Source organism: Oryzias latipes, chromosome 15 (assembly GCF_053564925.1).
Source record: "Oryzias latipes strain Hd-rR chromosome 15, Olatipes_Hd-rR_3.1".
NCBI lineage: Eukaryota > Metazoa > Chordata > Actinopteri > Beloniformes > Adrianichthyidae > Oryzias > Oryzias latipes.
This window is the reverse complement of record NC_136251.1, coordinates 19952744-19974289: the sequence shown is the minus strand read 5'-3', so window position 1 is coordinate 19974289 and position 21546 is coordinate 19952744. Positions and strand designations below refer to the sequence as shown.

The 21546-nt window shown below is 38.7% G+C and overlaps 1 protein-coding gene across 12 annotated transcripts in view; it reads left to right on the top strand.

Moving 5' to 3' along the window:
* The window catches only part of ccser2a (coiled-coil serine-rich protein 2a), a 43436-nt gene extending 32599 nt beyond the window's left edge, over window positions 1–10837 (top strand). For 6 of the 12 annotated variants that reach the window (XM_078932165.1, XM_023963033.2, XM_011484349.4 and 3 more), the window contains one exon: window positions 9627–10837. In XM_078932165.1, the coding sequence (XP_078788291.1) occupies window positions 9627–10355 (729 nt within the window). In that variant the 3' untranslated portion in view covers window positions 10356–10837. Of the gene's footprint in view, window positions 1–1468; window positions 1557–6308; window positions 6394–7432; window positions 7473–9626 lie in introns of all 12 variants that reach the window. The other 6 variants (XM_078932167.1, XM_023963036.2, XM_078932168.1 and 3 more) reach the window with 4 other exon arrangements.
* The last annotated feature ends 10709 nt before the right edge of the window (window positions 10838–21546 follow it).

Sequence of the window (21546 nt, the reverse complement as noted above, 5' to 3'; positions counted from 1 at the left end):
TTTTTTTTTTTAACCGTAAAATCTGGGTTTATTGAACTTCATAGAGAGAAAGTTCATCCAGAACTCAATTCCCTTTGAGCCTCTGTTTGCTATCGCAGCCTGATTCTGCTGATCAGATCAGTAGAATATCGTGTCCAAACTCTATATCAACAATAGCTCACATTGAAGACTGGCTACAATCATGTTGTGTGTTTCTCATCCACAGCTGGAAAGTCTCCAGAGGGTTAAATTGCTTTGCCATGTCATCTCCACGGAATACAGTTTATTTGTTTATCAGTTTGCCGCCACATTGCCTTTCATCTAAACAGCCAGAACTCCCAGAACATGGAAGCTAGTCCTAACATTGCAGGAACAGACAAATGTAGATAGAGACGCATGTAGGGAGAAAGAATTGGACTGATTTGTGTTTTTGTATTTGCAGGCTCATGCTAGAGCAGCATGCTGTGTGGCAGTCAGCTATTGATTGTATAGCTGAAATGCCACAGGCAGTGTGCCTAGTAAAAACACTCTCCTAATTGACCTGCTCTTTGCTAAAAGGGTGACACACACACAAAAAGCAGGCAGCCCTAAGCATTTAGCACAATTATTTCCAGAAAGGAAATCATTTTGACAAAATGCTACCATATGAACTGTTACCTATCCGTTTCAGAAGTGGAAACATTTATATCTTGACACATGCAGACGGGGAAAAAAAACAAAACATGTTAGCCTGCCAACTACATTAGGTGCCCACTTGCCACAGGAGCGTATAGTTTACCAGTTGCTATAGCAACCATCAAAGCAGAGCTATACATGATGGGATTCAAACCTCTGGTTAAAAAAGAAAAAAACAAACATAATCTGGGTTTAATGCACTGAAAACCCATCATCAAAATGTTTTTGTTTTGTCTGTGCACTTTATACTACTATATATTTTTACATATTTTTAGATATTGTATATATATATATGTATTTTTTTCATCTCCTTTCGTCAACATTACTGTGCCATCACCAGAGCGGGCGCAGACAGTTTCCTGCACACAGTTTCACTGCTCAGTGAAAATAAACACATTATGTCTGTAACCTTTGAGTTTTCAGAGCTCGCAGTTGATCTTAAAGGTTAGCTGTGCACTTGGGCCATTCCTTTGGCAAAGAATTGGAAGAGAAAAAACAATTCACAATGTATATATAACAGTAACATTTCTTTAAAAAAAAAAGAAACTTTGGTGTTTGCTGTTTAATCAAAAAGCTTGGTGGCAAACTTTTTTTTTTCCATAATACCCCATTGTTTTTGCATAGTAGTGTATCTACTCAAATATTCATGTAAAAGTCCCACTCCCATCATCTTTTGCTCTATTTTAAAAGCGTTCTCAGTCGTCTTTTATGATTATGCCATTTTTATCCAAAATAAAAAAACCTGTGTTGTTTTCTAGGACATCATTTTTCCAGAGCAGCAGTAGTTTCTTAAACATTAACCTCTGACTTGTAGGTAGGACTGTTGGCCTGTCCCCACTTCCCGTCACCCATCTGTTTACACCCATTACAACCCAACCAAGCATTACCGCTCCAAAAAAATGGTGAGCAATATCGGAGCTGTCCAGCCGTACAGGTTTGAGTCCGATTCCAGCTCGGACGAGGAAAGTAAAGACGTACATGGATCTTGTCATCTACACGTAAATGCATTATCTGTGTTTTCCACAAGTTTTTTCAAACTACATTTTTTTTCTGCTCCTGATTCACCATGATTTGAATAAAGAAATGCTCAGAAATGCAATTTTAAGTTTAATTTTCCTAATCATATGTTCTCCATCATCTGAAAAACACCGCACATGTTAAAAACGGTTGGAGTGGGTCTTTAAGGCAACATTTGTAGACTTTTTTTTTTGTTATTTTTTGTTCTTTAAAATGATTTTTTTCTCATCCAACATCTAAAGTGCTCCAGTACGCTGGAGTGTCTGTTTTCCTCTGATGCCATATTAGGAAAAAACAAATTACTTTCTGCGTCAAAGCCTAGAAGATGTAACGTTTTTATAGCTTTGTAGTTCATACAAAGGTTTTTTATCTCTGTAGTCTGAAGGTTAAAGTGTTTGCAAGGAGATTAGTCTAGACACACATTTTTAAGAGCTCTTACTTTACTTCAGTAGAAAAACCAAGAGAGAAGTTCAGAGGAATTTTAGTGCAAGGTTTGTTGCTCCTTATTTTTAATTTTGTGCCTGCAGGGCCGCTTTATTTGCATTTTCTAACAAGAGAGGGACCAAAAATGTATGTATTGCTGCCCTCAGGGCTACAAAAAAATCCCTATATTTAACTTTAAGCTTTTTCATATTGGTAAGCTTTCGACAACAATTGTGATTAGGTTCCAGTTTTGAGGTCAAGCACCATTTTCCCAAAGATTAAAGAAAGTGTTATATTAAATGCACACTTGGTTGCGCTTGTCACAGCTAGTTGCACAAGCAGTGTGGCAATAGAACCTACTTAAATGTAACTTGTAGAAAACTAAGCTTTGTGAGCGTATCCCTGGAGCAATCACACCAGTGGATCTTCCTTTGTCCCTTCTTCTTATTGTTGCAAAGAAATCATGTGCGGTATGAGTTTGGCGATTTCACACAGAACAATATAAGAGCATGTGCAGCTTTGTGCCTGCCTGCTTGATATTTTTTTTTTTCTTTTTTTTGCTCTGTATGTAATTGTGAAAATGGGATGCTGGACGTGTCCTCGTGCTCAGGTGTGGAGCACGCTCAGTGTGACTGAACAATGAGTTCAGCTGACGGGAGGAAGGGGGGGGGGGAGACCCCGCTAATAACCCAGATAAACAAACATGCAGATGAGCTGCCGCAGTGAAACAATGGCAACACAACAACAGGCAGCGTTACGTCAGCGGCAGATACAGAGCATAATTACAGCTCCTTTCTCCCTCTCTGCCTTTTAAACATTCGTTTCTTCATCTCTTCTTACGGCTCCCTTGACATCTTTGTTTTTTATTGCTCCTATTCAGTTTTTTTTTCTCTTTTCTTGCTTCAGTGATTTTTCTGTTTTTTCCCCTTATGTTTGTGACCCTGTCTATCTGAGACCTTTGTTGTCTCCTACCTCTAACATAATTAGATCAATTTGCCGTCTCTCGGAGTGAGAGGACAGAGCCCAGTGATCGGTGTTAAGCTGTTAGTTGAAAGTTTTGCCTTTTTTTTCCGGATCTTGACCTTCTCCCTACACCCACACTTTGTCTGCCCCTCCTGCACCAAACAGCAGGAACACACACTTACCCATACACACTCACTTTTGGACAGGTGAAGATTTAATTGCCAAAGTCACTGAAGCGAGTCTTGGAACCAAACTTGACTGTCAGCGTGAACCTGCTCTACGAAGCTTTTTGAATGAAGACTTTGAAGATGTGGAGTCTGTTAAGGGCGACGCAGGGTCTCCTAAAATCAAACATGTGATGAAAAGGTTGTGGGATCGCAGCAAAATCAAAAACTTTCCTTCAAAGTGTCTTTCCACAAGCTCTAGTTTGAAAACTCTAAACCAAGATCATCACATGGAGACAGATTGTATTTTATAGCCAAATATATATATTTATATTTATAAGGCACAGTCCCATTTGATAACACATGTACTACTGTCCATTCATTGTTGCATTTGCAGATAAATCCACATCTCGCTTTAGCTCCTATTTTGCCCAATCTTTAATTAAAAAGAGAAATGACTTTTCCTTTTTATTGTAAAACTATTCAGTTTCCCCACTTAAGCTTTTTGTTGCTGACCAGCAAAAAGTAAATGTTCATTTGTTGGACCATAAGCTCTTAAATTACATTCTTAAACCTGCTTGTTTACATTTTGCAGGAACACAAATACACACTCACACAGGCACTCTAGGGGCAGCAAACAAACAGTATAAGCTCTGTTCATTTTCATTCCTGCATTATACTGTCATCTTAGCTTGTAACAACAACAGACTGGAATAATTAAAGGGCTGAAATGCACAGTGAACTGATAGTCCGGGTGTGGAAATGGCTGTAGAGAGCAAACACTGACGCAGAGACACAAGCTTTATCATCAGATGGCACCTTCTCTTTCATTATCTGAGGTGAAACCATATACTGTAATACAATGTAAAGAAAAGATATGGTTGAAAAATCATTAGCTAACACTCAGAATAGGCTCCTTCTTTTGCCTTATTCACAACTGCCCTCATGGGTGGCTAAAAGCTGGACGAACCAAAATGGATGAACGTGTAATGGGAATGAAGGTGGCCTCCACACATTTTTAAGATTGTGGATCGCTGGGTGAGCCCACAGAGTGAAAGTATTAACATGACAGGGTAATAGGTCTTAGAGAACACTTAACACGTAAGGGTGCGTTCCATTTTCGTTATGTCCCCTAAGGTGGTCGCACGACGCTCAATGGAACCGCAAGACACCTGCGCTCACTTCAAGATGCAGCAGCACCTGTGTACAACCCTCCACGGGGCTGGAGCACCCAATGCCATAGGCACCTGAACGGGTCAACACCCGTATGGGAACATGGGACTAAAACTCAACATTGATTTGAATGAAAGAATTCACCTTTCTTAAAAACATTTCAAAGCCAGTTAAAAAAATTGAAAATTGGTTTTCTGACAGTAAAATTGGAATCCTAAACAGTTTCCTGTGGAATAAAAGATATGTACAGATACTTATCACATTAAGAGGATCAATGTAGAATGGAATTTAAAAATGTTTGTAGCCAAACCAACCATGTCTTTCACTCCAACACCCCGGGCCCAGCTGTGAGGGCAGTAGGATGAGAATGCATTTCCTGTGTACTCATTAAAACTGTGAGTGCCTGAAAGAACTAAATCTTTACTTTTACCCTGAGCTATTGACCCCTGAACCCAGGTCTACATGTTGTTACTTACCGGGGAAAAAAAAGACGGAACTGATAGGTTATAAATATATCTTGTTAAAATATTTTTTTCTACTTTTCCACTTTTTGTCTCACTGCCCTGGTGATGTACGCCCTTCATCGGAGGCGTTTACAGGAATGGAAAATGTAAGAAACTGACAGACAGACGGAAGCAGCTTCAGGGTTTCAATAAAGCTGCCAAATTCTGACAGAATCGTTCAAGGCCCTCCAACCTACCCCTTCGTTATTATTGCCTTTTTTCTCTCTGCAAATGATGCTTCACTGGGAAGCTTCTGCCAACACCGCCTGCTGAAACACTTGTTGGTGTTCAAGGAGGGACATAGACAAAGGGAGATCCAGCAGGAACAGTAGCACTAGAGGGGTGAAGAATAGACTTTGCTGAAGCTGCAAGGAAGTTGCCGCCTCATTTTCTTGTCTTCTTGCTTCATGTGTCCAACCAAATGTGGTATTTCTCTTTTTTCTGTTTGATAATTAGTCAACTAGAACGACTGGTGACATGCTAGTAGCTGATTGTAGGGTAACTTTTTTAGGCACTTTTCCTAATGATACTGTCAGAAAATGAGTCTAAATCATTACTTCTTTTCTGGACTGAAGTTTTCTTCCAGATTACCTTTCTGAAAATGTAACTTTGCACAAAGAATGGCAAAGTCACTGGAGGGAAAATGTGCATCTCAGTTGGTGCACATAGCTATGTGGACACAGGAAGTTCCCGGCCGGCTGTCAGCAAAGATGTACCTGACCTGCTCCAACTGGAGCAGCTTCACTCCTGCAAGGTCATAACCATCTGTGACAAGGTGGAGCCGACCACCGCCAAGAAAGGTCACACACGGTTCTTTACCAGCGTCCATTGGACATCGCTTTCCTTTCCACTACATTGTAATAGGACATGGAATATGCAAAGGGATGTGAAGATGGTTGTAAAGCTTCATTCAAGGTGTTTTTTGGAAAGATTGGGGGGAAAAAGTTTATCATCACTTTGAGATATCAGTTTTAGCCAATTTCTATATGTGTAAAATTCTAAAAATATATATTTAATAGATTAAAGCAAAAATATTGTTTTTAATTTGCAGTTATCTAAATTAGACTGACCTTAAGTGCTCAAAAACATGAATGTTGCTGTACATCAGTTCACTTATAGTGCACCTTGTTTCAGTGTTGCTCTCCGTTGCTTTCTAAAAATGTATTCCAAAATGAATCAGTAAAAGTTTTAGGAAAAAAATCCCTAGAAGTGAACTTTCCATTAATGTTGAGGCTGCATGCTGTTCGGTGTTTGCATGCACTCCTGTAAATGCTCCGGTGTGGCGTGCTAATTGGGCTGTTTGTACTCATTAGAAGTGCAGTCAGGCCTGAGAGTCTTTGTGAGCATGACTTTCATGGTGGGTGTGTTCTGCTGTGTTATGCTTTCTGTCCTTTGTGTTTTCCCTGCGTAGGGTGTGCTGCCCACCCCCCTGCTGTCCCCTTGGCAGGCGCAGCATCAGGGCTTGACCCGCACCAGCATGCCCCAGCGCAGACAGAGTGAGTCACTGAACATCCTCTGCAGCCTCCTCTGTTCTCTTTGCAAAATGCAGCGCATCTAAGGGTCTGACAAGTTACTCAGTAGCTTTCCAACTTTTTTACTACCATACAAAATTATTTTCCTTTTTAGAAGAGAATTCTACGTTTGAACACGTTTTTTTTTTGAAAAAAAAAATATAGAGATTTTTGTTTGTTTTCTACCTGTTTTTAAATAAAGGTTTATACCAAAATTCAAACTGAAAATGTCATAAAATATATATATATTTTTTTGTTATGCTGCGCTGATGATTGTGCACGCGGGCGTGTCAAATAGAGTAACAGTAGTAACAAGGCACATGTATGAAAGTAAAGAACTCAAATGAAAAGAAAAAAAAAAACATGCAGGATTTCTTTTTATTTTTCTAGCTGGTTCTTATTTTCACATCAACACACAAAATTAACAGATTTTCTTTTATTTTTATATTAAGTGCTCTTGTATTGACCTTTACTTTTTTTTTTAAACAAATACTTGAGTACACTTAAGGCTGTAGTCATGTTGTGTTTTGCTTCTGGTGTAATTAATCGCAGTCCTAACCAGCATTACTAAAGGAGAATATAAAAAAGGCCTTTTTTTAATTATACAAAACAATTTTTTTAAATGTTGCCAGAGGAGAAACAAAACTGAAGGCAAAAGCCAAAAGTCAACTAATGCTCTGACTCTCCAATCAGGAGCTTTAGCTATAAACAAACCAGTATGTAGCTAGTTTACCAGCTCGCTTTAAGACATCTAAATGAATGGGATTTGCTGTCATCATGCATGACACTAATATGGTTTATTTGTTGAGCTAACGTAGGATTTTGACCCTAACAAGGCTTTGTCTCTGTTGTGCTTCTGAATTTGCTGTAACTCAGTAATTGTGTTGTCTGTCTTTTATTCCTTCTTTCATGCCATTAATCCCTTCTCTCCTCTATGAAACCCAAGGCCTCTTACAAACCTAATTTTGATCCAATTTGATTCATTCTCTCCATCATTGTTTCCTTGCACATTACCTTTGACAAGGTGTGGAGCATCTAGCGTGCTACTTCACTGACACATCGTGGTATAGTAAATCTTCCTTCAACTTGGTCTGCAGCCCCCTCAGATCTGCACACGGCGATCTGAGAAGCATGCTATTCTTCACGCGTTTGCACGAGACTTATGATTCTTTTTAATTAATTTAAGTTTTTAATCCAGCTTTGTCCGATGCAAATGCAGTTGACGATTTGATTGTTTTGAATTGTTTTTAATGAACAGACAAATATATATCTCTATATATAGATATATATATTTGGTTTCAAAATCATCTCTTACTTTCCCCATCACACTTGAGACTTTATGTTTGCATGACTTGTGTAACATGTTTTGTTTCAGTCGACCTCCTAGCGTTTTAAAATGCACTGATGTTGTAACGTCAGCCTCCTGTGCTTCTGTACCGCACATCCTGCCATTTTCCTGCAGTCACAGACATCTTTTCAATCTCTTCATCCACATTCGTGCATGCTGATTTCTAATCACAAGCTATTTCTAGAGTGGAGAGATGCTTGAGTCGAGATCGATCACTTTTGGCCGTGAGATTTTCTTCCAGGTGCCACAAATTGGCTTGTTGGTGAATATCTTTTAGTGTGGTCGCTATGATTAGATGCTGAGATATTTACTCTGTTCCAGTGCCATGAAAGGCTCCGATTGATTGCTGCACAGTATTAGTATCTTTTGCAGACACCCGTAGAAGCAAATAATTACCAAATTGAAGCTTTCAGACTTGCCGTGTCTCAATCACTGACTACGCTCCTCTATTTATGAGGTATAAATATAGTGCACAGCGCGCTCTCATTACCGACCCTTACAATTAAAGAAGACAGAGAACTGCTATAATTATGCTAATTGAGATTTCAGTCAGGAATCACACAGTCCAAACTATAAAAAAGACCTGCCTTAAAAATGTTTCTGTGTGAAACAGGAATGAAAAGGGAGATCAGATGAGAGTAAAAATGCCCATCTTTGATCTGAGGCTGTCTTTATTTTTATAACAGACTTTAGTTTCATTATTTTAAATGTCAAAATCCAGTAAATAATTAAAGATGGATATAAAACGGCAAAATAAAGCTTACTTTAAGTTTAAATTGGAACCAGAAATCCATGCAACCTCTCGCAGAGTGAGTGGACAGCTCAGTGGGCGCACTGCACCGAGGAACCAGGAGGTGGGGCTGTGGCCCTGGACATTTGCTCGCATTGGCAGTGCAAGCGGGTCGATGATGAAAATAGAAACAACCACCATTACAGCTGTATTTTCGCATCCTTTGAAATCTTTTCACTTCCCACTCAGAGAGCGTGTTTGTGCCAAAGCCGAGTTCAGGCTCATTAGTAGCTGGAGATGGTTTCAGGTGGGTTGAATTGTGCAGCTCCCGTTCAAAGGACACCTAAAACGCTAGGATGGAATCTCCAATGGTAAAACAGAGCTGCCATCAGTCTCATACCGAATCAGTCTTACAATCAGGATATGGAGCATTTTTATTGATGTTTTGGGTCATAGGCTACTTCAGCCATGTTTCCTATTATTTTGTTAGATGGTTTTCAAAACTAAACATTGACTTCACTGAAAAAAAGGTCCCCTTTCTGGAGTTTCATACATGTAAAAATCAAAGTATGTCTGACCTTGTTGGTTCTTTTTACCTGGAAAAATAGCCAAATAGTCTGTTTTGTTGCAGTCTTCCCACATTTTGCTTGTTAGATCTGAACAAAGAAAGCAGGAGATACACAGGTTGTGGTAATGAACCACTCAGATCAACATTTGATCTATTGGAAAAGCGTTCCCAGTGGTCCCAGTATTTCAAAATACATTTAACAGAGTGTTTATGAGCAGTCGGTTTTTAACCTTTTTTTTTTTAAATAAACTCATAAAAAATGGAAAAGGCTGCTCTTGTTTTTATCTATGGGATGAATAATGTTTAGCAATTACTTGAAATGAAACTCACTGACTCATAACTTTAGTTGTTCTTCCAACAGTGTGTGCACAATATGATGTCTGAACAGATCCAGCACTGACATCCACATTATAGACAGAATCTACAGCCATTTTTTCTTTGAAGCCTCCTTCTGGGTCGTTCCCATTTTTAAAGAAAATATTTACTTCACTAAAGTAAATTTCTCCTCAGTGCTTGGTTGATTCCATTTTTCTGTTTACCTATAAATGTTGACTTTTTTCTTTTTCTTGCAGCCTCAAATACTACAGCCTTTCAAGCCTTGTCTCATCGAACCCTCCCACCGGGAAAGACCAGTAAGAACTCTCCCCATCGAGGGCCACAATGAACTATCAGAGAGGACATCAGAGGAAGCAACTCGCGCAGATGACTGTCCTCCTGAAGCTCTCGTGGCAGATGTGTGTTGGGCAGCAGACCCTGACAAGCTGACTCATCGCCTCCGCACCAACCTGCCCTGCCTGCGCTCTTGCACTCCACAGGAAATGACTGCAAAAGACAGCCCAGCGTCAGCACAACAGTGTGCAGCGCAGCATGGGTGCAAATCCCTCGCTGTGATAACCCACGACCCTGTCGCTCCAAGATCTGCCGGTTCCACCTGCCCTCGCACGCTGCCGCCTCCTCGCCTTCACAAGCGCATGCCACACCCGTCGCCCAAGCTAGGGGGCGCTGGAGGGTCTCCAAGGGCTGCATGCTTTGCAGGATCTTCGGCTAACCAGGCCAAGCAGCTGCCCCCTCCATCTAGGGGCCTTCCCTGCTTCAATGCAGGACCCTGGGTGCAGACTCAAAAACTGTTTAGCACTTCAATCACTCAGCCTCTCAGAACATCAGAGCCGGGGAAGGATTCCTGGCACACTAACACAAAATCCCTGGAGGAGTCCACCCAGGCGAGACTCGGAGACACCGGGTCAGCAAAAACCCTCATCCCTTTGAGGCGCTCCTGCCTCCCCAAGCCAAAGATTCCCTGAAGAGCTGAAATCCTCCAATCAACACTTGAAACTGGAATGGCGCTGTCATTGACATTTCTCCTCCTCTCCTCCAAGCCACAACAACAGTGGAACCTTTGTTCCTTCAAAATATTAAAGGAACCAACCTTAGGCTGCTGGCTGAGCTGGACCCATCAGTGACACTGATATGAGATTGCTTCGTAATGTTGTCTGCATTGGCTGCCATGATTTGCGCACAAATTCTTCTTTCTTTTTTTGATGTTGATTGAGAAAAAGCTGAAACTACAGTGAACAATCATTTCCTCTGGTCTTCACATGGAGAAGGTTCTAGTTTGCACATGTTATTGAATGCTGATGCAGAAGGAAAAGTGATAGGAAGCAGGAAAGGAAGATGTTTATTTCCTGCCTTCGTGAAAGCCATTTGTTAGAATACTGTCTTTTTTTATGGGAGCTTTGAGGGTTAAAAAAAAAGGATGTGAAATAAAAACAGTTAAAAGATTAAATGGATAAATGACTCCTCACTGTAAGCATGGATAGATTTTTATTTCTGACCACTACTTTTAATATGGATTTTTAAACCATGGGCATAATAGCAGACAGTTCTTTTCTTTTTATTAAAAAGACACACAAACACACTGTTGGACATGTGTGAAAAAGTTTCTGTCAATAGTGATGCATTATTAAAAGCATAAATTTGTTTAGACACAAAAAAAAATAGTTAGACTAGATTATAACAGTTTAAAACAGGTATTTGATTAAACAGTTAAAAAAAACCTCACAACTCAAAGGTGAATTTCAATCATTTTTTCTGCTTTGCAAAAAATGTCCAAGAAAACGACAGTGATTTTTTGTGATTTTGCTTTTAATCATAATTAAAAGACGGCATAACGCTTATAAATGGCTCAAAAGATGGTCAGAGTGGGTCTTTAAACTGAAAATTTAGCAACAAATGTACTTTTTGCTTTCTAATTCTGTAAATTATTTACCCCATTAAAACATTTTCAGGTTCAGTTTACACAAATGACCATCAATTCTTTTAGTTCCGTCTAAAGGTTTGTAAAAAAAAAATGTTGACCAGCAATTATCAGAAAAGAGCCAAACAACATAAATATCACATTGTCAAGAAGACAATCCCTATGACAACCACTAGACATCACTTAAAAAATTGAAGTTTTAATTTTGTATTCATCTTTTAATCATGCATCAGTTATTTTGATACACTTTTCAAAGAAATTATTTCTAAAAGGGGACAACTTATCTTCACTCTAATAAAAAAATGATAGCAGTGTGGTCTTCAAAATATCTATGCCAACATCAACTTCTGATAATAACATTTAGATGTGAGCCTTTTTTTTTGGCACTTAGATGAACACTCATCATTTCAAACCTTTATCTGAACATCACGATATCATTAAAAACAAAATACCAGTTTGCACTGGCAAAATATCCACTTCTTGCCCCGCTCCAAAAAAAGTTACAAATTGTGTCAATTAAACAACTTGTGCTTTAACAATGCATCTGTCTGTTTCTGAACCGACTTCTCTCTTTGTCACCCACTCATGGTTTAAAAAAAAAAAAGCTCAGAGATTCATTAAAGGTGTGAATCTGCAGCCTGGTGGAATTGTGTCCTCTTCCTCCTCCTCATGCCCTCACTCACGCACGTCTCATAGGGGAGATCAAAGATATTAGCACGGTATTTTAAAGCCGGAGGCCTTCAGGGGTAAAGTCGTGTGTGTCTCTGTGGTAGTTTTGGAGAATTGTGTTTATTGCTTCTTGGCAGAGTCCTTTCGCAGTCAAATGCTCCTGAAATGTCCCCGAACGGAGAGCAGCAGCGTGTTAAGAAGGCCTTCTGACAGCAACTCTGTTCTCTTCTCCGTCATGCCGCGTGACCGCTTGGTGTACGCCTCTGGCAGTGTCCGGTCTGCTGCGTAAAATAATGCACCCTGTGCAGACAAACGCACACATCTGAGCTGTGCAGGCTGCATACACACACATGTACAGGAACTCTGACAAAACTCAAGGAGACACAAAACACACACATCAGTTCACACAGCCCCAGCTGCCACACAAATGCACCTTTGAGCGCACGCACTTAAAGGCCCCATACAAAATGCATAGACGTGTATTTGCGTTGGACTTGTTTGTTCTTGCAAAACGAAACCTTCCCACTGATCCGTTTTAGCTCAGCCTGGGGAAAAGGCTTGCTCTTGGAAGCGAAGGTGTATCCATGTGGCTGATGAAGCATGTTTACCTGTTGGGATGGCTCGACACTGTGCTAAACCAGCCAAAAAGCCAATGTTGCCAAGGAAAGCCACATTTGTTTTAATGAAAACGAAATGAGAGACGGAAAGATGCACACGGAGAACGAGGTACATTCCCAGCAAGAGGTGAAAGGAAAATAAAAAATGAAGCTGGAGCAGCAATAATGCAGAAATAAAAGCGGTAATTATCAAAATAAGCTGTTTTTGGCAGACGTCCCTGGGTGTGAACGAACAGTTTTGTGAAGGTGTGCATTAGGTGGGGGGAAAAAAGAGGCAGAAAGCACATTTGCTTGGCTGCTTTGGCGACTAGAGAGTAGCCTGATGCCCTCAGCTGTGTCGTTCACTGCTCAGTAATGCCAAACAGGAAATCCATGTTGCCTGTTGTGTGTTTGTATGTGTGTGCATGCATGTCTCCAGACACCTCTGGCTGCCAGTGTTTTCCCCGTTAAGCTGTGTATGTGCAAAACAGAGAAGCTGACAGATATGTGTACAGAGGGCAAAGGCAGACTCATGCCACAGAAAATAGAAGTGTTATTCCGCTCTCCCTGTGCTGCGTTTTCCCCTTTGCCAAATCAATGTGCCTGTGCAGTTACGCAGTCGAGTCAATCAGTATTGCTTTTGCCTGCTATGCTGTGACAAACCCACTGGAGGATAGAACAAAACTCTGCAGAAATGTGTGTGTTTTCTTATATGATCTCACTTACTGTAATTTTAGAAAGGTGCATCACAGAAAACAGTGTTTAGCATACAGACGTTCACAGGCTGTCATTTAGATCTATTTATTATGTATCACAGTTACACCTATTTTGACATTGATATAGACAAGAGGTCATATTTCAGACTTTAGTCTTTGTCAGGTGATGTCAACTTTGTAAAACTACGTTGACTATAGTTTTTTTAGACCAGAAAAGCCATCTTTAACAGAACCACAACTTACATTTTTGCTGCACATTGCTTAAAACACAAGGTTCTTCATCAGTTTATTTTTTGGCAAATCCAAATTTGTTTTGATGTTTTCATTTTATAATGAATTTGAAGATTTCTTAATGAAATCATTTGGGTCTATTTAAACCAAGCATGCTGACTAATAATGAAGGGTTAGCTATCAATTGAAGTCCATACAGATGCTTTTATTTTGTTGGCAGTTAAATTAAATAAATTCAAGATTCAAAGACTTTACGGTATTTGCAGGGGCAATTAAATTGCAGGTGGTCCACCAGCAGCACTGCACAGGGCAAGAATATACAGCAACACACAACAGTAGATAAAAAAAAGAAGGATAAAGAGTAGTGTGCTAATGTAGTCTAATTGAACCGGTTAGTTCAAAAGGGGCCCAAGTCCAAGAGGTTTGGTTATTTTAATTGCATAGCTTAAAGGGAGGCTACACCAAATTATCAATACTTTACCCAGTTTTAGCACCAGTTCATAGCTTACAGATGCTATAATGTGAAGCACCTCACTTTTATAGTTTAAGAGGACTAGCAAACCAAAGTCTCTGGACTTGGGCCCTTCTTGAATTAAACAGGGGCGCTGCCATATTGAATAACTAGTGCTGCCATCTATGGGATAAAGCAAAACCCATGCAAGAGAGGCCCAAGTCCAGGAATTTTGCACTTAATGCATTTTAAATGTCAAGCATAGTCAATACATTACAACGGACGCACATAATCAGATAGCTTTTCCCTTGAAGACCATAGAACATAAAATATCAATATTTGAAAAATTGTGGACTTGGGCCTCTTTTGAACTAACCGATTCAATTATTTACAGAGGTAAGATTAATACAAGTTTGAAATTGGTTTAGGACTCAGTTAGGGCGAGGAACCAAAACTGGGCTTTATGGCAAGAACTTGATACCTCAAACAGCAACAACACCATAAAATGAACGGAGAAACAAAAATGAAGACAAAGCAGCATTTGACTAAGACAAGACTAAAAAAACAACAGACTGAGTGTGATTGATCTAACTGAAGACAGCTGTGGATAATTATCAAATGAAACCAGGTAAGACTGAGAGAGGGGGAGGAACAAAGCATGAAACAAAACATGAGGATTCCAGATGACCTGGAGGAGGGCCAGAACAAAAGCAAGACCACAAAATAGTCTAAGTCTTTGCAGCCAAACAGAGGTGAGGGGTATCATGAACCACTCAAACAGAATAGGAAGAGGAGCAGTTGCAACAACCCTCTCCAAGAAACATGAAGAGGAGAAATTCTGGCCAGCCTTCACCAGTGAACACGAAGAGGAACGGCTTCAGTGACCCTCCTGAGGGATAAAAGAACATGAATTAGGAGTACAGCCGGTGATCCTTGCGACCCGACCCAGGGACATGAAGCATGAAAGGGAGCAGTCCTGGCAATCCTCCTCAAGGACAGGGAACATGTAGAGCTGAGACTCTGGCAATCCCCTGGCTTGATGGGACGTGGTGTAAGTTGAACAGGGCAGCAGGAAAACCTTCTTCTAGAATGACGTGGACTGTAGTACCCAGACAGCTGCAGCTAAGAATCTCTTGCTCGGTTCATGTTGGTCTGCTCAATCTGACAGGAACAGATGCTGTAGGACCATTGACTGTAGATGAGAACTGGACCGAGTGAGTGTGACGTCACCCATAGGAAATGATTTGCCTCTGGTTCCAAAAAAATGAAGTTAACTGAGTCACCATTTATTCACGAGACGGCCATCGCCATGTTGGAGCCAGAAATCCTCAATAGGCAGTGATTGGTCTGAGTCGGTCTGAGTCAACATTTCTAAAGCAACCCCTCTCTCCTATCAGAAGTGAGCATGTAAGAAGACCACAGCCCTTCCACTAAAAGTGGGCTCTGGAGAATCTGTCAAAAAAACTCTTCAAACTTTCAAAGCAAGACCACAAACTCACATTTGCGGCATCTGATTGGTCAGTTTATAACTTGAATAACTTACACTACAGCAAAGATTTCATGGAAAATTGTTTAATATCTAGTTTTATTATGATGAGCCAGAACATTTTAGAAAAGGAAGCAGAGCAAGAATCGTTATTCTGAGAAACGTAATGAGCTGTTTATTCTAAATAAATTTTCTGCTTTTTGGGACCAGCGGGCCATTCCGGTTTGGAATCCCTGGGGGAGGGGCCACCCAGTCCAATTCTCATATACAATCATTGTGAAGGACCCAAAATTTAGGAGTCCAGGTTTTTGTTGGAACCGTTAAACCTTTAATAAATACATTTAAAGCATGACAAAACCATGAAACAAATGGAGAAACATTTTTTTTTTAACTTAAGTCTCCAACTGTTTTCAGTGGACAACCTCTGTAGTCTATTGTCACTGTAATTTTTTTTTATAGAAGTAAGATACGTGACCCCCCCAAAATACATACAAGGACATCAACAAAAAACTAAAAATTGACATTTTTTTCCATACAAATTGAAGTCTAATTCTCAAAGAAAAACAACAACAAACAAACCATCAGAGGTGAATGTCTGCTTTGCATAAACTGTCTTTCACAACATTCACAGCTAAAAGAAGTCAGAAAATCTTATTTTATAACAATGCACAAACGATACATAGACAGACTTTTCTGTATTGTTTCTTAAAGGTGCTTGGATTTTAGAAGATGACAGACAATTTTCATCATCATACTGCAATCCAGACATTGTATTTCTCATGACCGATGCTTTTAGCCAAAGTAATTTAAGAAGTTTGTGACTATTATTCAAAAATTGTGGCCAAAATTGGGTTGAGTGTTTTGCCTGAGAGCTACAGCTGCATATTATATTTGATATGACTTCACATAATATCACAATTATGTGCAGTGTGACAATTTTTTTTTTTTTTTTTTTTTTTTTTTTTTTTTTAGTGTGACAATTAAAATAAGTACATCTGTCCAATATTGTGTGTAGAATATATGAACAAAGGAGAATATGGTAATCAACTTAAAATGTAAAAGATAATTCTATTCAGGAGCATTTGTAGCCTTTGATTGGTTTCATAGACTTTGCTTCTTTTATGCAAATCCTTACAACTTGTGCTATCTTAGATGACCCCACCCTTGCATTAACGTGTTCTCCCTACCATGACAAAGGTGGATAAAGGTGAGGAGGATTTCATGTAATCCATGGACACCAGTGAAGATCACAAATCATTGAAGAAAAAAGGTTCAGAGCACTGTCTAGTGCAGGGGTGGGCAATTCCAGGCCTCGAGGGCCGGTGTGTCTGCATGATTTCCAGATAGTCTTGCCCTACTCATGGCTGATTACCTGGTTCAGGTGTGTCCAGCCAATAATCTTGCCCTACTCATGGCTGATTACCTGGTTCAGGTGTGTCCAGCCAATTAGAACATGCCAGAGCAGGGTATGCTGGAAAACATGCAGGAATGCGGCCCTCAGTGCCCACCTCTGGTCTAGTGGGTCTAGATGACCCAACTCCCAATGTTAAAGTGCCTAGGATAGCACAAGGGTTATGTAAAAAAATTTTCCAATGATTTTTTTTTTTTTTTTAAAGATGGCATGCTACAGCTGTGCAATGATTAGAAGTTCCAGTTTTCTGAGAAATGTTGCCGGTTAATGCATGTGTCTAACTGAACAATTGGCTTGATTCTTTTAAACTATATGTTTGAATTACACTTTGTGTTCCAAGCCTTACTGATACCCTTCAGGAACTTTAACAAGTGTGGATACAATACCCAAAAAAGCTGTCTGCAAAACACGTCAACAGAATGTTCACGGTTTTTGGAGAAATTAGCATTGAACGAGGAGAGAAGACAGACATAGAAATGACTTTCTTTTATTCTTTGTTGACAGGTCAAGTTTAACAATGATGTCCTTCCATTCTTCACAGACCATGCAGCCTCTTTACACCTTGCACATAGTGCGTTTTGATAATGAAGCAAAGAGATGTAGGGTGGATAACAGTCTGCCAAGCTTAATGAGTTTAGTGACACTGTCATTAACCTGGAAAAGATGGAGTGCGAAAGGTTTTTTTTCCCTTTTGAAAGGGAACCGAGCTCTTTCATCAGAGACTGTCCAATAAGTGTTAAGACTCTCTTGTTAAATCAGAGCTGCCACTCAGAAAGTAGAGTTTTGGAAGACTATACGTTAGATAGATTAATAGGACTGTCTGTATATGAAAAGAAAAAAAAAAGTAAAGTCAAATTGAACATGTGTTCAACGGCTGTGCATTTTTATACGTAGAGGCTGAAAATGGACTTAAAAACTCGCTGAGGGAAGCGTAACCATGATGGTTCAGAACCTGCATTTACGTTTACATCTACATAGACTTTTCATTGAAAGTGGTCGCTTGAACCAAATTGCCAAGGGAGGTGTGGACATAACATTATAGTTGTTATCCTCTGTCCAGAGATGTGATGTGTTTCATGTTTGGGTCATAAAAATGACTCAAAAAAGAACCCAATGTTTGCTGCTTGCAGTTGCCAATAAGGGGAAAATTAAAGGGTGGTGGTGGGGGGAATTCTAACAGCTAAAAAGGGAGGACGATGGCAAAACAGCTCACCTCTGTCTGTGTTCAACCTGTGTGGCAGAGCAATTTTACCAATTCTCCATCCTGCATGTTGTGGTCTGTGCTTCTCCTCGCACAGTTTGTGTAAAAACGTGTCGATTGTGGAAATAATGTTTTTCTATAGAAAAGTTTTTCCAGCTATCCAAATTGTTTATTAGTTTTATTTACTTGTGATAAACCTTTTGCCACATTATGTTTGATGAAACATCCAGTCATTTTTCACCTGTTTATTGGACCATATTTTTTGCTGCAAAAGAAGGGCGGTTCTTTTCCTGAGGGAAGGATTTGAGCAGGGAAAGATGTAGAAGCAAATGAATGAATCCTACCAATGAATGAACCCTACCAAACAAAATTTTCCCAAATTTCTATGGATAGATCTACAGATGTGTTCACAACTATCCCTTTGTGTTTATGGGTTTATTTTTTTTTCTTTTTTTCCCAAAAGATGAAAAGAATCATAATAGTTCAACATGGCATCTTTGTTTATTCTCAAGCCCCTCTTGCCCTTCGTTGTGTAAAGTAGTTGATTAGTGTTCACAGCTGCTGACCTTGTCAATGAAACATTGAGCTGCGTCCGCACGCTGCTCCATGTGTTCATGCACTCATCATCAATTTAAAATGTCATAACACTGTATTTAGTATGCACGTGTGCACGTTAGGAATGACCCCGCAGCAAAGCCATCACCTTCTGTCAAGAAAGAGGTACGTTGCAGAAATGAATAAGCAATTTGTTGGTCCGCACTGCTCTTCACTGCAGCTTTAAATACCTTAAACATTGGTCATGAGGTATGAACACCTCTTAACTTGCTATATTAATTTTTTCTGCTGCAGAAAAAGACTGCAATTTACCTGTCAAATGGGATATATCCTTGAAGATTAATTGTAGCTTATGTATCTGCATTTATGTGAGTTAAATAAGACATGAAAAATTGCAAATGGTTGTTGTTTATCTCTGTGGTAAAAAGTTCATCCCAGCCTCTAAAGAGTTGCTATTTGTTCTGATAGTGGAATAGGATAAGCTCATATAAGTTCCACTCTTACAGATCTGTTTTAGGATATCCTCCGAAGCCTATGTACATCAGATAACTTGCCTGCAGATCTTTAAAGTGCTGAAAATGGACCTCGAACATGTTTTATTAGCTGTATGCTTTGAAAAAGTCACATATTAAGCCATTTTCAGGTAAATTATTCAAAATCCTTTTGCAAATCTTTTGCTTCCCTTACGTTAATGTAATGTCTTTTGTAACTCTTAAGGTCATAGAGGAAAACTACAGCCACAATGTCAGTTAAATTGGATTTTTTTTGGGGGGGGGGGGGGTCACTGAGTAGTATTTTAGAGATAATGTTTGTCCATCCATACTTTTGGAGCAAAGTATACATATTTCCATATATGTCTGCTGCAATATTGCAGCTTTTCCTACAAGGTTAGATATCAATTTTTTTAATTTTTTTTTTTTAACACTAAGACTCTCTGTATTTAAGGTTTGTTTTTGTTTAGTAAATCCATTGGTTCAACACCATATCAAATGTAGTTGATGATTTACATTTTATGGTTTATTAAAAAATAAATAAAACAATAACCATGTATTTTTGACAATACATAGATATTTTTTTATTTTAACATGATTATGTAATTTGTTCATCTGTGAAAGAAGCGTAAATTCTTTTCAAATTCTGCTACCTGTGTAGCTTTTATAAACATACTGTCCTTATAACATGAAAGTCAGGACCAGTCAAATATTAGGGATTCTTACATTCATAATGAATGATGAATTAACATTTTTTGTCTAAAAAATTCTAAAGCGATAAAAGTTAAGGTTTATTAAGAAGAAAAGGATATAGCTTTTTATAAAAACCATAAAGGGCTCCAGTCTCAAATGTTGTACTTGGGTACCTTGATGAGTAAAATGAAATAATGTGCTCTTTGCCAGGGCTTATGGGAACATTTTTGCCTCACATCTATAAACCTTAAAAGTTTTGCTTTTACACTGTGCACCTAAAAAAAAAAAAAAAAAAAAAAAGTCAAAACATTTTTTATAACTAGCTCATCTTTTTTTTCGATCTTTACTTTACTGGTAAAAGAAAATGCTGCAACAGGGCCGCAGTGACCTTCAACACAGTTTTTAACTGTGGTTCATTCATTCGGCAGGAAAAACACAAAAGAGAATTATTAAAAAAAATAATCTGATGGCTGCCATTTGGTTTAATGGCATGACATTTGCATTCAATTTCCAGAACATTATTTAATCTGGTAATACCTGTGTTTCGGTTAAAATTCAAATTAATTTTCAAATGACTCAATTACAACTTATAGAACATTAAAGAAAAAAAAAGTCATTTTTACTTTATTTTTTTTCTCTGATACATAAAAATATAAATACACAAATAAAATATAATACATGTACAAAAACAAACACTATTTTGATTAAGGAAGAATTGGACATATAATAGCATAGAAAGATGCTATTTCTGGGTATTAAATAAAAAAAAAACAGTTGGGATAAAGACAGCACAAAAACTGACTGCTTAATTTTCTTTTATAAATAATTAAGTAGGAGATTTAAAAAAATCACAAATCTGTTTTCAGTGATAATTTCCCCCTGGCTGAACTGGAGGGAGTTTCTGTGGAGGGGGAAGGTCTGGACATCTCACCCACCTCCAGGTGAGCAATGGACAGATTGTTTCCTTTCCTGCTTGAATTGTGGAGTCTGAGATTTGACAAAGTACCGTAATATAAACAATTTTGGACATTTGTGGAGCATTTTTTGCACACAAATGACCAAATGTAAAATGTATTTTTTAACTGCTATACCCCCCCCCACCTCTTTAATAGTTTTCAGAAATTGTTTCTAGATTTTTCCATTTGACAAGTTTGTGCTTATTTTTACCTCCAAGTCAAAGTGCTGCTGCCAACAAGCTCGGTATCGTACATCTTATCCTGCTTACTGCCTGTAAAAAAAAAAAGCATCTTTCTTTATTGTATTCAAAAATCAAAGCGGTTTATTGAAAACAAAAGTTTATTAAGTCACAGTAGAGTCATTACATTCAAACTGCTTTGAATAGAAATGATTTAATAATGTGTATTTATTTATTTATTTATTTATTTATTTATTTTCTGACAAAAGACTGTTCTTTCATCCTTCACCCTAAGCAGCTAGCATCCAAATCCACTGCTGGGTTTTAGTGAAGCTATGACTTCACATAAGGAAATACTGCCTTTTCTTAGGGTTAAAAAAAGCTTCAAATCTTTAAATCTTTTCAGTATTTGAAGCCCAAAAGCTTTCCTTTTGGACTGTCTTGATTAGAACTGCAGTAATGACTTACAGTCAACTTGTGATTTTTATGTCTTCATGATATTATAGTTTAATTTAATGAAATATTTTTTTATATACTTTATGACTCTTTGTACCCACAAGTTAACACAAAATAGATTCCTACAGTGATTAATGTGACTTACTG